Raw genomic sequence first — 20,151 nt, forward strand, 5'->3', positions numbered from 1 at the left:
AAAAAAAACTTTACTCTCTTCAAAAAGTCAGCCTTTTTTTTTAGAATGATTTTTTCCCAGCTTTACTGAGTTATAATTGACATATAACGTGTAAGTTGGAGGTCTACAGTGTGATGATGATTTGATACACATATACGTTGCAAAATGATAACCGCAATAAGGTTAGGTAACACGGCCATCACTTCACACAATTGCCATTTTTTTGTTGTGGTGGTGAGAATAGTTAAGATCTCTCTTAGTTGGGGCGCCTGGGTGGCTCAGTCATTAAGCGTCTGCCTTCGGCTCAGGTCATGATCCCAGGGTCCTGGGATCGAGCCCCGCATCCGGCTCCCTGCTCCGCGGGGAGCCTGCTTCTCCCTCTCCCACTCCCCCTGCTTGTGTTCCCTCTCTTGCTGTGTCTCTCTCTGTCAAATAAATAAAATCTTAAAAAAAAAGATCTCTCTTAGCAACTTTCAAGTATACAATACAGTATTGTTATCTACATTCACTATGCTGTACATTAGGTACCCAGAACTTATTCATCTTATGACTGGAAGTTTATACCCTTTGACCTCACCTCTCCATCCACCCCTACCCCTGGCCACCATGAGTCTTCTCTTTGTTTCTATGAGTTCAGCTTTTTTAGATTCCACATGTAAGTAAGATCATATAGTATTTGTACTTTTCCCCTCTGACTTATTTCACTTAGCATAATGCCTCAGCGTTCATCCATGTTGTTATAAATGGCAGGATTTCCTTCCTTTTTATGGCTGATAATATTTCTTTAACCATTCATCTGTTGTTGGACACTTAGGTTGTTTCCATGTCTTGGCTATTGTGAATAATATTACTATGACACGGTGTTGTAGACACCTCTTCAAGGCAGTAATTTCATTTCCTTTGGATATGTACTCAGAAGTGGGATTGCTGGATCAAATGAGAGTTCTACTTTTAATTTCTTGAGAAACCCCCACACTGTTTTCCGTAGCAGCTGTACCAATTTACATTCCTACCAACAGTGCACGAGGGTTCCCTTTTCTCCACATCCCTGCTAGCACTTAATATCCCTTGTCTTTTTTATAGTAACCAAGAGTGAATATTTTTAAATATGTTAGAAGAAACTTTTAAGATGAAGTTAAATTTTAAAAATATGCGCACTCTAAAGACATTGCATGTTAAAAGTTTGTAAAATATTTCAGTATTTAGTTATTATAACCCATAAAATTACTCTTCATTCTAGACATTCTAATAACATTTACTTCTTCCTAACCTCAGAAGGTTACTTCTAGTATAGTCTTATATTAATGTTTTTATGATTGAGAAATAGACAAGCTAAAGCACAGAGTTCCATGGAAGATACTATATTCCTTTTCTCTAGATAGAAAAATTGGCTACCTGGGCAGAGGATATAGATGATTGTTGTCCTGTACTACCTAAAAGCATTATTCTGGGTGATGTAGGAAAGATGTACAAGGGGTCAAATGAATAGTACAGACACGTGCTATAGGTGTTCAGAAGGGTGATTTTCCTGTGGCTAGGAGGGTTGGGGAAATCTTTGGAAAAGATACAGGACATATGCTGGACTTTGCAGATTGAGTGGGATTTAGAAAAGCAGATGGGAGGGCGAGGACATTCCAATTAGGGAGAATAGTGTTAACAAAGCTCTTATAATGGGAATGGGCAAGGAATGAGAAGATAAGTTGTTTGGATATCAGGGTTTTCATGGGAAGTAGTGGGAGTTGAGAATGTTGGAACGGGTTTCCTTAAATGTCAATCTTTACAATTTTAAACATGTTATTATTTGCTATATTTATAAAAGAAAGAAATTTGGGATAGACAAAAGAAAAAATTTCTCATCATTCCTTTTTTATAATGCAATTACAATAGTATTTTAGGTTTTTTAAATATTCTTTCAATATTTTTAAAAAATATTTTATTTATTAGAGAGAGCATGAGTGGGAGGAAGGGAGAGGGAGAAGCAGATTCCGCACTGAGCAGGGAGCTTGATGCAGGGCTCGATCCCAGGACCCTGGGATCATGTCCAGAGCTGAGGGCAGATGCCCAACTGACTGAGCCACCCAGGTGCCCCTATTCTTTCAGTGTTTTAATGCATCTTTTGATAGTATCTTTGATCATCTTTTGATGATCATAGTATATATACATATATATACATACTTTAAGATGTATACATACCATTATATTATATACATGTTATCCATGTTTTATATAATTTATGTGCTATGATTTTATAATTAATTTATATTGCTCCAACAACTGTGTGTTATGCTAGCATATGATTTACTTGACCATTTCCGTAGAGTTATTCCCAATTTTTCACTATTATAGGGAGTACTCCAGTATCTTTATATATATAAATTCTTTCCTATATTTTACATTGTTTCATGACTAGATTCCCAGAAATACCATTAGTGTGAGTATATATGATTTCTGATACATACTGGCAAATTGATTGCCAAAGGGTTGCACCAATTTAAAAGTCTGTGTATAAGTTATGTGCATTCCAATTTTAGCTTACCTTCATTACCATTGAGTATTATCAGTACTTTTTCTTGTTGGTAACTCAATATATAAAAATGGTATTTCATTGTAAATTTGCATTTATTTGAATACTCATGTAGTTGAACAAACTAAAGCATTTGTGTTTAACTTTGCAAATGAGAAATGTTTAGAGGATTTTGAATAAGGGAGTAGCTTTTTTATTACCCCTCTGAACTGAATGTAAACATATCTTCTTATGGCCTAAAGCTAATTCCAACGTCTGTGCTCCCCAAATGCATTCCCTCCTACCTTCTCAGAGATCTCACTCAATGGATTATGTTAACTACATTTCACTGTCGACTTCTCTCTAAATGGCTTCTTCCTCAAAGCTTTTAAATATACACAAATCTCCCCTATCTTAAAAAAAGTATTCATTTTACTCTGTGTCCTTTTTAAGATTTGTTTTCTTTCTCTTCCTTTTACAGTCAAACTTCTTGGAATTGTGTGTATTTAATATCTGCCTTATCTCTTAGTTTTTATATCTCTGAAATACCACTTTTGTTCCTGCTCAGCCATTTATGGCTCTCATCGAGATTGCTGATGATCCCTATTAAATTGGATGGACAAATTTCAGTCCTTAAATTGCACTACTTGATCTGCTTTAGCATTAGGCACTGTGACTACCCCTAGCTTTTGAAATACTCTTTTATCTCTGACACTGTACTCTTGGTTTTCTTCCTTTCTTGTTTTTTCTCATTCCCCTTCTTAGGTTTCTTTTTCTCTATCCATCTTTTAAAATCATGGGGTTTCCCAGGGAATACTGTGCATTCTCTTCTATGTAAAGCCTGCATGGATGATTTCATTCATTCTCATGGCTTCAGTTATCATCTATATGTTAATGATTTTCAAATTTACGTCTTTATCCTGAGCTATCAATCCACTTACTAACATTGTTTGCTTGGAAGTCTTACCAGCACTTCTAATTCATCTTATAATCTCAATCATCCTATCAAACCGGCCCTTCCTTCTATGTGCTTTATCTCTGTGAAAGTACCACTGTCTACCTGGCTTCTAAGCCAGAACCCTGAGCATCATCCTAGACTCTTCCCATTGTTTACCTCACACATCTAATTAGCCAGCAAGTCCCATTGACTTTGTCTCCATAAATACTCCCTTGCTTCATCTCTAAATCAGGTAAATGTCATTTCATCTCATCTCTCTGCTTCTTGTCTTATTCTCTTCAGTTCATTCTTCATATTGCATTCAGAAGCTCCATCTGACATGAAGATCTGATAGTGCCATTCTTCTGAAAACCTTTCAATGATTCCTGTTAAATTTTAGGGAAAAGAATTGCTAAATATGACGTACAAATTCAAAACACCTGATGTGACTTCCAAAGTACTTTATAATTTGGCTTTTGCTTATCTCCTTGGCTTCACTTTCTTTTCTTGTTCTACCCTCGAATCATATGAAACTTTTTACAGTTTTGAATGGCTATTCATCCCCTCCCCCAACTCCTTGCCCACATCCCGCCCTTGCATTCCCTGGTCATATTTCATGCTGTTTTCTTTCCTATATTTACCTATTTTCTATTCCTCCCTCAAGTCTGAACTTAGATATCACTTTACTTGTTCAGAAAACCTCTGATTTATCAAGTCCGGATTTAGAGATCCTCCTTAGCATCTCTCCCTTCTCCTTTTCTGCTCTAACTGTATTAGTTATTCATTGCTTTATCCACAGTATCTCCATTATGTCAGTGCTTAATATGTGTTTGTTGAATTATGAATTAATGAACTTTTTAAATTAAAAAATCTTTAACTGAGCCTTCAACCTGTGCACTTACCTAAGTAGTGGGGATACTGCAGTGAACAAAACAACAGCTCCTGATCTCATGGATCTTATCTCCTGCTGTAATAGGGAGAGAGACAGACAAATACATAATTATCATGGTATGATAAGTGCAATAAAAAAAAGCAAAGGAGAGAATATATGGTCTTCAACAGCAGAGAAGTATGGGGAGAACATTCTAGACAAAGGTCTTAATCTGGTTATTGTATGTAGTATGAGGAATGACTTAAGGCTAGGAGAACACTGAAGAAACTATAGGAAATTAGGGCATAAATGATAAGATCTGTTTCATGCTAGTCATAAAGTAGTTGACAAAATTTGTTGACTTGTCAGGCATGCCTGTGAGAAGGAGTCTCAGAATTTAGGTAACTGGGAGAATGATGCCGTTGACAGGAATATGGAAATATTGAGGGGTAGCTCAGTTTTTTTTTAATAATAAAATATGAATATGAGTATTAAAAAATTTGTACCCTTAAAGCAATCATGGGATCTCCAGGTAGTAAAAGATGATGGGTTAGAGCCAGGGCGAGAAAACTGGTTTGAAGATTTGTCAGTCTTTATGGAGGTAAGAGTTATAGCTGAGAGGTTAGATGTAAATTTTTTTTTTTTAATTAAAGAATCCATGGGTTATTCATTCATAGTAACCTCTAATCATCATGTGTTTTTGTAGTCCATCTAAAAATATTTCAGCTATCATGTGGGGAGATCCATGACATTTTTCAAAATTTTAATATTTAGGTAACATAGGAATATAGAGAAAAAAATACTAAAAATTTTGTTTCAAAAGAGTAGTTTCCTACTTTTTATGTCTTCTAGTCTCATTTCCAGAAGGATTTATTCTTAATTCTGGCTGTTTTCCTTTATAATTACCTCTGTTTCTAAATAATATACTTATTCTGCTATTTTTTGTTAGTTTTTGACTTCGACATTATTTCTTGACTTCTCACAATGGTAGATGAGTACATAGTTCTCTCTCTCTGCTCTCATGTTCCCAACATAATTGTATCATGTTTTTGGTTAAATAGTCAGGGTTTACATTATTATGACTGAAAATATTCATGGGTAGGGATCATCATCATCAGAATGGCTTTCATAATTTGTTGTTGTTGTTGTGAACCTTAACAATTGTATGCTAGGTTTCTTTATAATTATAGTTAATCTTTCCTGATGCTTTAATATTTCTGCCTCAGGCCCATCGATAATATTTTTCTTATGCTGAAATCCATGGGATTGCATCTTTTGTTTTCCTGGAACCCCCTCTACTCCCCTTGGGCTGGATTCGTTCTCTAGTCCTACTGGGTAGTTGTGGCTCTAGGGACTTCCTGTGCTGTATTTCTGCCCTGGACTTCCCTGGATTTCTGTCTTCCTCTGGCTCAGTATACACCCTGAATTGTAGCTAATCCTCCAGTACCTTTCTCATAAAATAGAGTGGGAAGTACAGTTTTTGAGAACCTGCACATTAGAAATAACTTCATTCCTCCTGCACACAATCAGGTTTGGCCCAGCATCATTCGCTGAAAAGAGCGTTCTTTGTCATTGCTCTGCAGTCATGTATGTCATGAATGAAATACGAAAGGGTGGAAGTCTTGGGAAGGTCAGATTTTGGGCTCCCAGTTCTATTTTTGGTCTATTTGTACATGTGAATCAGTTTCTACACTCAGGTCTATTTCATTGGTCTGTTTGTCTTTTCTTTCCTAATACCTCACTGCCTTCATTACTATAGTTTTATAAAAAGTCTTGATATCTGGTAGTATACGTTTCCAGCTTTGTTATTCTTGGTTCAAGATTATCTTGGTTAGTTTTGGCTGTTTGCAGTTCCACATAAATTTTGGACTCACCTTGTCCACTCTTCTCCAAAACCTGCTAGGATTGTAATCTATAGGACAATTTGGGGGAGAATTATCATTTTTACAATGTTAAGTCTTACAATTCACAAATCTTATATATCTCTCCATTAAAACATAAAATTATATTAAAATTATAGTTTTCAGCCTAATGATATTATATATCTTTAATTGATTTCTAGATATTTGATGTATTTTGATGCTACTCTAAGTGATTACATTAAATTTTTTCTTGTTTTCTAGTTGTCTGTTGCTAATATGTAGAAATAAGTTGATTTTGTAGATTGTACTCATTTATCTTCCTAAATTCACTTATTAAAAGTAGTCAGTGAGCCTCTTCAACTTTATACATGAACAAACAAACCTGTCACCCGCAGATGAGAGTTTTATTTCTTCCCTTCTGACCCTTCAACCTTTTTTTTTCTTGTCTTGTTTTGCTAGCTAGAACTTCAATACAGTCTTGAATAGGAGTGATAACAGGTATCCCTCTCTCATTCATGTTACCAGGGAATAATTTTAATGTTTCTCCATTAAATATGATACTTGCTATAGGTTTTTTTGGGTAAATACCTTTTTTAGATTAAGGTAATGAAATTCACTTCTATTCCTCATTTACTAAGAATATTTTTCATGACTGGGTATTGAATTTTATCAAATCTTTTTCTCTACCTAGTTAAGTGCTGAAGTGGTTTTTATTCTTTATTCTGTTAATATAGTGAATTACAGTGATTAGTTTATGTGGTGGATTGCACTGCTTGATTTTTTTGAATGTTACTCAAGCCTTGAATTCTTGGATTAAGCCCAATGTGGTCGTGAGATATTATCATTGTTATTGCTGTTTAGATTTGCTGTTAGGTAGTTTAGGATTTTTTACATTTATATTCACTAAGAGATAGACTTGCATTTTTCTTTCCTTGTAATTTTCTTCTCAATCTTTAGTATGGAGGTTTTGCTGGCTTTGTACAATAAGCTGGGAGGTGATCCTTCTTTTATGCTCCCTGGAAGAGTTTGTGTAAAATTGGTACTTTCTCTGTGTGTTTGGATGAGTTAATTGTGAGGCATCTTCTCCCCCCTTTTTTTAAATGGGAAAGCTTGAAATTAGGTTCAATTTATTTGATAGGTATGTCGATGAATATTCATATTTTCTATTTCTTCTTATATCAAATTAGAGAATGTTTTTCTAGGAATTTGTAGATTTCATAATTTTTCAAATTTCGTGGTTTAAGATTGTTCCTAACATTTTGACAAGTATTGCCCGCCCACTCTGTGTAGGTTAGATAGTGCTCATGACAAACTTTAGACAAGCAGCTCTAGCAGATGGTACTGTACCTCCGTCCCCCTCAATTCTGAGTTTTGCTGTTTGTGTCATTCTTCCAGCCTCTTTAGCCCAAATTGTTATCTTTTGCCTTAACAAGAGATCTCACTGTAGTTTGCACAGCCACATGAGTCAAGCTTTTCCTTGATTTACATAGTAATTTTCTTGTCATGATCTTGCCCTTTCTTCCTGGGCCACTCTCACAAAATAAGGAGGTAGCTAGGGTTTGACTCTGATGTTTGCAGGCCATGGTATTTAAGTTAAGTTGTTTTTGCTGACCAGAACTAGACAACTCAGATATCACGTGGGGTTGATTTGAAATAGAGCACTTTATGAACGGGACAGTGAATTCCTTCTGGGCAGGAAACATCATTCCTCTGTATAGTCCTAACCCAGTGTCTTGCATATTTAGCTTTTCATGAGTCAGTGAATATAAAGTGCACATTTTCTCCGTTTTGCTTTAGTCTACAAATACGTGACAAGGCCCTTTGTTCTTTGATTAGATTTAGCAAAGGCCTTAGAAAAGTGAATCAAATATTCATTGAATGTATGAAATTCTAACATTAGAAAATGAGAAATTCAATAAAAATTGTATATTTTCAAAGAATTTTCTCATTTTTTTATCAGTGTTTTGATGACGTTCTGAGATGGATAAGACAGTGATTAGTATTTCTATTTTCCTGGTGAAAACACATCCAAAGAGATTAAGTGACTTGTGTAAGTAAGGCAGCAAGTCTATTTAATAGTTGAGTCAGGACGAAAACATTCAGCTCCCAAACCAGCGTCTTTCTGTTACTCCGTAGTCCTTCTACTTAGCCACAGATTCATCTCTAAAACATTTGAGTGCCAACACCGTGTCTAACGTCATGCTCTTGACAGAGATGAAGACTGTGCAGAGTAAAACTCTTAAAATGGTGAGATTTTAAAGGTGACTTTTGGTTCTTCTATTTTACAAATTATTAACAGACACTTTAAAAGGTATATCACGGGGCACCGGGTGTCTCTGTTGTTAAGCGTCTGCCTTCGGCTCAGGTCATGATCCCAGGGTCCTGGGATCGAGCCCCACATCGGACTCCCTGCTCTGCGGGAAGCCTGCTTCTCCCTCTGCCTCTCCGCCTGCTTGTGTTCCCTCTCTCGCTGTGTCTCTCTCTGTCAAATAAATAAATAAAATCTTTAAAAAAATAAAAAATAAAAGGTATATCACATTTATGCATTTTAAATATTTGTTTTTGTTAGAAGAAAATGCTCATAGTCTTATTTCTTTGACTTTTACCATTAGTTTTAATTTGTTGCTTAATAGTAATAGAAAATATAGAAGCATACAGAGAACCATCATAAAAGGCGGACTTTCATAGGTCTGACAGCATGCGATTTCAACAGTGAGGTAGGGCTTGAATCAGGAACTGGATTTGGTAATTACAAGATTACTGTGACCTTGGGCAGGTCAGTGTTAACATAATAATAGGAGTAGAGTAGTGTTTAGAAGGAAGAGAATAAATGGAAAGTGAGGACATAAGAGGGAAAGTTTCTCTTTTAGTAGAAAGAGGAAGATAGAACTGTTTGAGGGAGAAGTAGCGTGCATAGGGTCATTTTTTAGGTTATCAATGTTGGAGTGTATTAGTCTCTTCAGGGAAAGAAGCCCAAGGAGAGGAAGAGGGAAGATGGAAAATGTAGGAGGAGAAGTTGGGCAAATTGTTGGGGCAAGATCAGGAGGAGGCAGAAGATATGACCAAGAGCCAAGGGTAGAGATAATCTTAGAAAAGCAGCAGGATATTTACTCCTCTGAGACAAGAGATAAGTAAAGAAAGGGTAAATGGCCCTGAGTGGGTCTGTTGTGGAAGGGATATTTGAAGAGGTGCAGGGCCCTTAGGCTTGAGTTCCTGGCTTTCTGGTCAGCGCAGTCTGTTGTTAACAGCTTGTTGGCATAGGAGCTAACGTTCAGCTTGTGGTATGTATTTAAAATAAACAATGAGAAATAGTTCAGATATATAGGAGTTTTAGATAAACTTAGTTTCATTATTGAAATTTCAGTGTGTTTCTATATAATCAGTTTATTTTTTTTAGTGGAGATTATAGTTTCAAAAGGTAAGGGAGGATGTATTTTCAAATAATATATGAGGGCTAAAATCAGTTTTAAGTTTTGTGTGGCTCAGTTTGGTGAGATGCTTTTTCTCTGGGCTTTTAGTTTAGAATTGCTCAGGCCCTACCTGTAGCTACACATTAAGATCTTATGGAAATTAACATGTTCAAGATCAACCTTGCGTTCTATTTTGTTGCTCTACCTATACTTGAATACCGAAAATCATTCTGAATGGAGATGTGCCTTTCTCAGTAGTCAGTGGCAGATTTGCACATGCATGTGGTCTCTGATGCTTTGGGAATAACAGAGAGCGCCTCCTAAAATCTGTACATACAGATTCTTTCTAACTTACGGGTTGGGATATAAAAGGTCATGTTTCAGTTGTTTGAAATCTACGGCTTCCAGTAGAAATGATATTATAAATGGTTCTAGCATCCCAGACCAGCCTATAAAAGACCATTTAATCTTAGGTATGTCTGAATTATTTAAAAAATAATTAGTTTATAACCATGTTTCTATCTGGAAGTGCCTTAAATTTCAACTCTTAAGGTAAGAAATATTTCTCCCACTTTTGCTTTGTCTCACACCCTTGCCTGGCAGTGACAGAAGGCGCACCCAGCTCCAAGCTACTTGGTTCTTACGAGGCCCAGGAGTGAGGAGCTGGGATAGAGACTCTTGAAACTTGAGAAGGGACCTGGCTGCAGTCATGGCATCTACCAGCGGCTGGCTCTTCTTTGTGTTTCAGCAATGAGATTTGGGCCCCTAGCATTGTAAACCTCCTGCCTGTCCTCTTTGTCTTTCTCTGAATCAGCGGTTCTCAACCAGACCTGATTTTGTACCGTCTTTCCCCATATACCCAGGGAAATTTGGCAATGTGTAGAGCCATTTTTGGTTGTCACAACTGGAGTAGTGCTAATGGTAAATAGTAGGTATAGGCCAGGGATGCTGTTAAATATCCACAACAAAGAGTTATCCAACCCAAAATGTTAATGATGCCAAGATTGGGAAACTTCTTGAAGCCATTGTTCCTGGTTCGAGTTTGTTTTTTTGTTTGTTTGTTTTGTTTTTGTTTTTCTCTTCCTGCTTCACTGCAGAACAGAAATGTAGTTTGTTTGTGTTCCCTGATTCTCTCCTACCTTCTGTTCTTGAAATAAGCTCAGAGCCCTTTTGAGGTTTTTCTAAGGGCTTTACTATCATCACAACATGGAAATAGATGGAGTAAAAATAACAAGAAAATTACAGTTTCAGGAAATCTTAATTAAAAGCTGCCCATGTTATCCGCTGGACTTTAAATAGAACAAAATTCTGATCCTTCTCTGGACTTCCCACCGTTAGTCCCCATTGTGGTTTCCTCATTCCCTGGGTTCCCTCCTTCCTCACTCATACTACTCAACTGTGGAGAGCCTTGACAGTGATCCTTTCACAGTCCTCCAAATGAGCAGTGTGCAGGAGGGATGAGAAATCCTTGCCTTATTTTAACAGGGAGTTATGGGAAGGTCCAGCCAGAACTATTTTCTGTCATCCTCTTTTATGAAGTTCACAGAATGAGATTATATCACGGCATTTTTCTACGTCCTACTGCGTGGCACAGGGGCCTCCTTTCCCTCCTAGTTTCTCCTCTCCCCCTACACTGTTTCCCACCTTCGGGGATGTCATGGGCATGCAGGTGCACAGGCCCTGTGCTTAGAAGGGCGCATGCCTGGTGGAATGCTTACTGTTGCTATCGTGAAATTCTTAATACTTTTTGAACAGGGACCTCACGTTTTCATTTTCATTTCACTGGGTCTTGCAAATTATGTGGCTGGTCCTGCTCACCAGAGTTCTCCCAACCAACTTTGGTCTAGGTGAGAGGCTGTCTGGCTTTGGATGAGAAGAGGAAAAGGAGTTTTAAGATATTTGTAGAAAGAAAACCCCAGGGGCGCCTGGGTGGTTCAGTCGTTGAGCGTCTGCCTTCGGCTCAGGTCATGGTCCCAGGGTCCTGGGATCGAGCCCCGCATCGGGCTCCCTGCTCTGCAGGAAGCCTGCTTCTCCCTCTCCCACTCCCCCTGCTTGTGTTCTCTCTCTTGCTGTGTCTCTCTCTGTCAAATACATAAATAAAATCTTTAAAAAGAAAGAAAGAAAGAAAACCCCAGCTGAAAATCTGGGAGGGCAGATTCAAATGCATGTGCTCAGTCTTCATGTATGAATACTCACCTTTCAGAGTTGATTATTTGTTGATTTGTTTATATTTGTTAATTTTAATAAGGTGATCAATTAATTATTGAATGCTATTGTATGATCAGTGTGCTGAAAAATGTAGTAAAATGATACTTGTTCTGTACTGGGCATGTTCAAGTGTTTGTAAAACCTCCTCATTTAGTTTCTATAACTCTTTGAGGTTGCTTTTATTGTCCCTTTCCATAGAGTTGGAAACTGACATCGAGACAGGTTAAGTTGTTTAACTTATAAAATTATTAAGTGACAAAGCAAGGATTTGAACTCAAGCCCACTGCCAGTCACTCTGCTACTCAGAAGTTAAACCTTCCAACCCTTCCTACCCTTGAAAGTTGACTGTCAAGTTGATGTTATGAGTATAAATAGGTCAATTTCTCTTCATCAGTGAATTTTTTTTGAACACTACACAGATACATCAGTGCTTTTCAAATTAAATACAAGGGTGGATGAAAATAATACTGGTATATTTGATGTACATGCTTTTTAATGTTTCATGAGAAATAGATACTAATATAATTAACCTAAAACAGTATTTTTATAGAAAAAATTCAAAAGTCTTCAGTTTTATATGCTCAGTAAATCACTCCCCCTCTCCTGTTTCATGAAATGTCTACTGTTAGTGGGACTCATCTGAAAGCATTTTCTTGGATTAGGGGGTCTCAGACTTCAATTTCCATCCACCAAATAAAAATTTGATGTTCAATGGGGTCGATATTTGCAATTAATTCTAAGAAAGCTAATTTGCAGAGAATATATATTACATCAGTTCTTTCGTTTTTATCATGTAAGCTACCCCAAATTATGGTTTGATATCTTAAAACTCCATGCTAGCTTTAGTCTAAACATTACAAGCCTGGGCCTCTTATTTCTGACCAAGGAGGCGGAAGGCATCAGCACAAACTGCCTACAATTGACGACTTACACAGTATTACTTAGTAGGCAAATGGATTAAGAGTAACTTGACAATTTTCTTGGCATTTATTGAACTTTCGTCAGCCTTTGATTTCATGAATGGAAGGGTCTGAGGCCTGTTACCTTCTGATCTAACATAGAGCCAAATATGTAAATGCTCTTGCAGAACTGTTATTGTTAAGATCAGGACCATTTAATCACACTGACCTGAGTTTTAATTCTAGCTGCACCACTGACTAGTTATGCAACCTTTGGTAAGTGACTGTACGTGGGACTAATAATGTCTTCTTCAAAATGCTGTAGGAAAGATTAACTGGATTTCTGTACATAAAGCACTGAGCACAGTGCCAGGCCTCTGGAAAGGGCTTGGTGGGTAAGTGGTAGGTTGTCCTCTTCCTCCTCCTCTTTCCCACCAAGAGAATGTGACTGGGCATCAGCAGAACTTTGGGTCAGCCCTTTCTCTATTTATGCCTAAACATTTTGGTATGCTCTTAAATATACTTTGACACATGCCTTCCTGCAGTGAAGAAGAGAAAGGCAAATATCTTCCTTCAGTCCTCTGCAAGGACAGAATAGAATAATATATTTTTTTACTCTTCTGGTGTAATCAGGAATAAAACTCAGAGATCTTGATCAGTATACACCAGCCCTATGTGTGCACTACCATTCTTTCAACACAAACCAAACCAGTCTTTCTCAAACTGAGATCCCTGAGCCTGCATCAGAATCACCTAAGACACATGTAAAATAAATAAATAAATCTGGCACCATAACCCAGACCTACTGAACAGAATCCCTAGGGCTGAGACCTTGGGGTATACATTTAAAATAAGCCACTGTGGTTATTCCTCTGCATGGGAACACTTAGAAATTCTGACCAGTACTCTCTGTCCCCCCTCCTTGCCTGCTTAAGCGATTTCCTTGGCTTGCAGTAGTCTTTGCTGCTTTGTAGAATTCTTACACATTTTTTTTCAAGAGCTGCGTCTTCCTGAAAGCCTTCCCAGATTCTCCCAAATTGAAGTTAATTTTGTATCTTCACTGTTGTGGTTGTCATAGTCTACCTTGTAGCGTTTTCCTAGTTCCCACCAAACAGTAAGCTCCAAGAGGGCAGCGATTGCGTTATCCTAGTAACTATCCCCAGTGCCTAGCAAAATACTTCACATATAATGGGCACTAAAAGAATATTTATTGAATTTGGATCGATCCTCTAATTACTTTTTTCCAGTAAACCGTCTTGTTCTGACTTCCACAGAAGAGCACAAATTCCTTCATGGTACATATTATCAAGCCTGGGGTGTTGGAGGACAGTACTAATCAACATAACTATCCCAGGTTCCCAGTGCATCAAAACAGGGATGTGTGGTTGTGAGCAGTTGCTTTGCAATCCCTGTTTCTTCCTCATACTCTTCTTTGGATATCCTCTGGAAGACAAGTTGAACAAACCCCCAAAGTCCCAGTTAAATCCATAGCAATTAAGAGAAGAAAATGCTACTATAGTTGTATCTGGGTTGGTTTTATTTTCAGAAAACAGATTGATCATCTCACTAAAGAAGCAGCTTTCATAACACAGTATCCTTTGTCCCCGGGGACTCTGAGATAGATGAAGTACACGCATCCTTGCTTCTACTGATGGCATACAGGTACTTCCTACATCCATGTGAGGAGCAAAGGTGTGGAGATGAACTCCAGTGTCCAGTAAGGTGGTTCCTCCAGGGCCGTGCCACCTCGTCACTAATATTTTAGACACTGTTGTGGTTTTGGATGACCTTTAATCCCAGCTTCTGCTTCTCCATCAGCTAGTCAACTGGATAAGGCATTGCTCAGATTTTTGGCAATATAATGTGATGCTCCAAAATTGGAGCTATCCAATTTTCTTGTGTGCTAGAGGGTGACAAAAAAATCAACAACAAGGTATTAGAGGCACCTGGAGGGTCTAATTAGTGGGGATTAGAAAGAAATAGAATAACTGAGGGTGATAGCACATTTTGGGATTTTCTCCAAATATTAAATCGCTGCTCCTTAAAAGTGTTACATTGATTATTTGGCCTCACACCAGGCAGCAGGGTTACGCTGAGAATATCATTGGATTTCGCAGGTGAAATCAGATTTTCAGTGGGTAGGTTAGGATTTATGAAAGCCGTAGTGCTTCTGAAGGTGTGATGGAAGAGACTGGATAGCTATGGTAGAGGGAGACTCCTTACAAATTTAGGGAAAACTCATCTTATCTTTTTCTTTCTTTTTTTTTTTTTGTCTTTAGACTTTTAATGGCTGGAGAAGTAATGTAAAAGAACTCCAGATGGCCACAATTTGTCACCTAGTAAAAACATGGAATTCATAAATGAGCAGATCAGGAAAGTTTAAATTTAGGCAGAGGAAGACTTCTCCCCTCCCTGTACCTCTCCACAGCATGCAGGGTTATAAAATGATCAGAGATAAAGAGAAAAGGTCATTGAATTTGGTGAGAGGAGCTGACTGCCTCCTAGGGTAAATTTGGTGAAAATTTATGAGGAAAGGGATGCGGTAATCAAGTCGATATGGGCCTGGGGGATGGAGTCAGTGCATATGGGTCATTCCTTGAGGAACTGGCTTGGAAAATAAAGAAAATGGTGATTGTAGCAGCTGGATAAAGTTCGTATTTATTAAAAAACAGAGAACAATTGTAGTACCCCAAAGAATTCCCTTGTGCTGACCCTTTGTAGTCAGACTCTCCCTCCACCCCTAATCCCTGGCAACTATCCTTATAGTTTTTTTCTTCCTCAGAATATCATATAAATGGAATCATACAGTATGTAAAAGACCAGCTTCTTTCACTTGGCATAATGCCTATGTCAATTTAAAAAGTATTTTAAAATGCAAAGAAGCCCCTGGCCCCCAAACAAACAAAACAGGTGGGGCCTGAGAAGATGAATGTAGGGAAGGTGAGTTAGGAACATATGGATTTGTAAACAGACATTTATCTCATGAAGACTTTCAGTTCTCATGAAAATTGGGTGAGCTGATCAGTGTTGAATGAGTGGTGGGAAGGATGGAGAGCGCTAGTGACCTGACCATGCGTCATCTTTGATCAGACTAGCCTTTTCTTCCTTCTCTGGCCTTTCCCACATCCCCCATCTCCTCTGGGGAGCGTGAGTGGGGGTAGAAATACACATTCAACATACACACACGTAAATCCATGTATCTCCATTTTCATGGCAGAAGCATTTCATTTATAGAGAAGTCATGGGCGCATACCTGATTCAACTTCAGACTTAGTTGAGGGTTGTCAGATGGCATGTGATGACACCAGGACTTGTAATCTAGAGCCGTACACTCGTTTCTCAGTCCAAGGTTTATTTTGCAAAATTTTCCTTTCTAAATTTTGTATCATTTTCCTTTGAATTAATAGGAATTTAAAAATTGAGAGTGAAAAATTATAGAATGTAAAAAATTGAACTTCTGATATCTAGAATTGGAATTTTATGTAAAATATTAGTAACTAGTAATATCTGTACATAACTTCTATACTTTGTCTTTTGGTAGTGTTGATTTATTTTGCAAATTAAGTTATAATTTTATTATAAAAGCACTTACTAATCTCATACTCACTGATTCTTCTGGATACTTTTTCCTTTTTCATTAGGAATTAACTGGCATTTGTTTTCCTTGTTTTTTTCCTTGGTGTGATAATCAATGCATAGGTGATACCATTTGCCACAAAAAGGAAATAGCAGGTGGGGTTTCTTGGGACATTTATCACATTTATCAACTATTACCTTCACCTTACTATTTTTCACCCATGATGATTAATGTATTCATGTCCTCATATATGTTGACCACATATTCTGCTGATGACATAATTTATAGGGAGATGTAAGGGGTTGTTACCATATACCAAAGGTCTTCAAAAGAGAGTGAAGCATTCTATTGCAGGTTACTCTTGGTGCTAGCATGGGAGTTATTAGAGATCCAACATATTACTCTTCTGCCATAAAGAGATTTTATTGTATCTTGCATTTGTCTGGAGGGCAATTACCTGGTACTTTTCATATATCTAGAAGTCAGAATATAAGCCTTCAGAGTGGTCAAAATTTGCTAAAAGTAAATATGTAAACCTTGTGCCTCCTCCATGACAGGTGCTTTACATATATTGCTTTATTAGACTCCACATTAATCTTATGTGGTCCTCATTGCTGTCACATTTTACAGAAGAGGCAATTGAAGGTTTAGACATCTAGAGCTGGGGTTTCAGCTTGGGTTTGTGTGTCCCTCAAGATCCTCACTCTGAGTCCTGTTACTCCCATATTCAGGCATTCAGTATTTTTTTCAGTACCTACTTGTGACAGGCCCCAGGTATCCAGGATTAAAGACAGATATACAGAGTCCTAAGGAATTCCTCTATCTGTTTTTTTGGGCTGCAGTACATAAGAGAGAGCCTAAAAAAGAGATACGGCTTGAAGACAAAGACACAGTATATCTCATCTAGTGCTGCATCCACAGGGCAGCTCCTAGTTGGAGCTCAGTAAATACATGTGGAACAGATGAATGACATTATTGAGATGTTAATAGTTAACTAGGAGAGAAAATGAAGTACAGAAAGGATATAAGAGCAAACAGCAGAACTGTGTTGGACCATTTAGTGTTTGACTAAGCACTTGCATTCCTCCAGTGGCCCCATGGAGTATGAGGAGCCTTCAGTGTACCTGCTCATGCCCAGAATGGGGATGTAGGGCCGCTGAGTGACTAAGGTGACCTGGGCTCTGCACCATAGGGGGAAAGTCGCCCATGAACGGGACACCCTTTTTAAAGAACAAGGAAGTATGCAAAACATTTTAGAAACGTTTCCATTAAAACTGGCTCTTTACCCCTTAAAAGTATGCCAAAGGACTAACCTTCAGTAGTGTGGAAAAATCACACAGGTGGAGAAGCTCTTTCCCTAATGATATTGGATAAAGGGATATTACATAATATAATTTGTTTTCTTTTCCCTGATAAATTTTAACATTAAATTTTCATACCAAATGAATATTTAAAAATTCAAGTTATATTCTTTGGGAGATACCTTAAGTATTCTGTGTAGTAGTATATGGCATATAAAAATCTGTAGTACTGGAACAATTGAGTAGATTGCATAAAATAAGAAAACATTTTTTGATTAATATCATTTGAAAGAATTACGATGTGTTGAAATAATTCATATTTGGAGTGTCATTTAGTATCTGTAAGGAAAAAAATGGAGAAATTAGGAGACTATTGAAATGATTTCAATTTCATTCAGCAGCATCGATGCGCTACTTTCTTGTTCCAAGTATGTATATTAACAGTGATGTTTTGCCTTACAGCTTTTCTGGGAGAAGAGGCTACAAGGACTTAGTGCATCAGATGTAACAGAACAAATTATAAAAACCATGGAACTACCTAAAGGTCTTCAAGGTATTATCCAAATCCAGTTGAGCAGTACCCTGTGTGCCAGGCTCTGTGTTAGATGCTGTGGAGTCAGAAATGATGAAGACAGGGTCTTTACTTTGGGGGATCGTATGCCTTGCTGGATGATGTCCCTTTTGTGTTTTAATAAACCCAGGGAAAACGTATCTGAAAAGCTTGTGTGTTGTAGGGATGTTTCAGATTTTTTTCTGAATGGTGGATGATGCCCCTTTTGTGTTTTAATAAACCCAGGGAAAACGTATCTGAAAAGCTTGTGTGTTGTAGGGATGTTTCAGGTTTTTTTCTGTTTAAAAATTTTGGCTTTAGGTTGGGTTCATCATATAAATTAACCCGTGTGCTGCTTTTAGAACCACATGCAGCTGAGTGGTGCAGCTGAGTGGCAGAGTTTCTCAAGCTCCCCGCTCAGAGCAGCGTCTGGCTTGAGCACATGCTCTTTCACTGTTCGTCTTAGCGAAAGGACAGCCAGCAACTCTTTTGCCTCTCCCTGCACAAACTGCTGTGGCCTGTAGCTGTGGGAACAGGTGCACCTTGGTCCAGTAACAGTAGCAAGTGGGGTCTGGGGTGTAGAACTCAGTTACCTAGGGTGCCTGTCATGTCACATGTTAATTCCAATTCCAGAGCAGCATTGTTTCTCAAGCATTAGAACTTCAGCTTCTAAATGTTGATAGTGTGGATTGCTCAAAAATTCTCCTTCATGGTTAGAACATTGTGTCATCCCTCTGCGTTCTTGAGAAGTATTGCTTTAACTGGTTTAGTAACTTTAGGACTTTAAGCAATGCATTTAAATGTGGTCATGTTGCCAGTCTCCTACAAGTAGTCAAGGTGTGCCATTATTAATTCTATTAACTTGGATTTTTGTTTTGTATTTGAAAAAGATGTGAAAGCTGCAGGTAGAGCATACCTGCATCGGCTTTTCCTTTGAAGTCCCAAAACAAAGAAAAGTGTTGAGATATTGCTAGAAATTAATGTTAAAACCTACAAGAGAAACTATGCTGGGACTCCGGGGATCCATTAATAGGGAAACTTGGGTATAATGTGACTTTAGAACGCATTTAGATCATTAAAGTAATTGACCTTGCTTGAGGAGATGTAGCCAACTTTAAAAAAGTTTCGTACCTTGGAAAATGTATTTTGAAGTTGTGTTAAAGTTTTATTAAAATGCTCAGCCATTTTGTTACTATTTTTTTCTTTGGCGGGGGGAGGGGCAGAGGGAGAGAGAGTGAAGCGGTCTCTGTGCCGGGCTCTCCGAGCCCATATGGGGCACCATCCCACGACCCTGAGATCGTCACCTGAGCCGAAACTAAGAGCCAGATGCTTAAATGACTGCGCCAGCCAGGCGCCCCTTGTAACTATTTCTTTTAATGTTAATTCTTTATATAGAGTAACTATGTATAGAATAACTATGAAGTAGATCCGATATTATCCTTTACTTCTTTGGCTTGTGTCAGTTTTAAATATATGATCCCAAACAAACATAAAAATATCAGTTGTTTTAGGTTACATAAGATTTGCTCAGCCCATCCTGAAATTTCCTAAAATTTAGCTGGTGTGTATTTCTACTTGCAGGAGTTGGTCCAGGTAGTAATGACGAGACCCTCTTATCTGCTGTTGCCAGCGCTCTGCACACAAGCTCTGCACCAATCACAGGACAGGTTTCCTCGGCCGCTGTGGAAAAGAACCCAGCTGTTTGGCTGAACACCTCTCAACCCCTCTGCAAGGCTTTCATTGTCACAGACGAAGACATTAGGTAAGGCGGTTAAACAGAACTTCAAAAACCTGTTCATTCCATCGGATACGTTGTATAATGCCTCTTCCTTTCTGTGCCACATCTAGTAAGTGACGCATCAGTCAGTAAGTTACACTTTTTTTTTTTTTTTACAGATCTTTTGTGAAATTAACGGAAGGTGATATAGAACATTTAAAACAGATACATGCGGGGCGCCTGGGTGGCTCAGTCGTTGAGCGTCTGCCTTCGGCTCAGGTCATGATCCCAGGGTGCTGGGATCAAGCCCCACATCGGGATCCCTGCTTGGTCAGGA

The 20,151-nt window shown here is 38.1% G+C and overlaps 1 protein-coding gene across 1 annotated transcript in view; it reads left to right on the forward strand.

Moving 5' to 3' along the window:
* The window catches only part of MBD2 (methyl-CpG binding domain protein 2), a 66,397-nt gene that overhangs the window by 37,852 nt on the left and 8,394 nt on the right, over positions 1 to 20,151 (forward strand). Inside the window, exons 4-5 of the mRNA XM_081801192.1 lie at positions 18,010 to 18,100; positions 19,679 to 19,859. Of these exons, the coding sequence (XP_081657318.1) occupies positions 18,010 to 18,100; positions 19,679 to 19,859 (272 nt within the window). The remainder of the gene's footprint in view (positions 1 to 18,009; positions 18,101 to 19,678; positions 19,860 to 20,151) is intronic.

Source organism: Leptonychotes weddellii, chromosome 13 (assembly GCF_054177405.1).
Source record: "Leptonychotes weddellii isolate Sample4059 chromosome 13, ASM5417740v2, whole genome shotgun sequence".
NCBI lineage: Eukaryota > Metazoa > Chordata > Mammalia > Carnivora > Phocidae > Leptonychotes > Leptonychotes weddellii.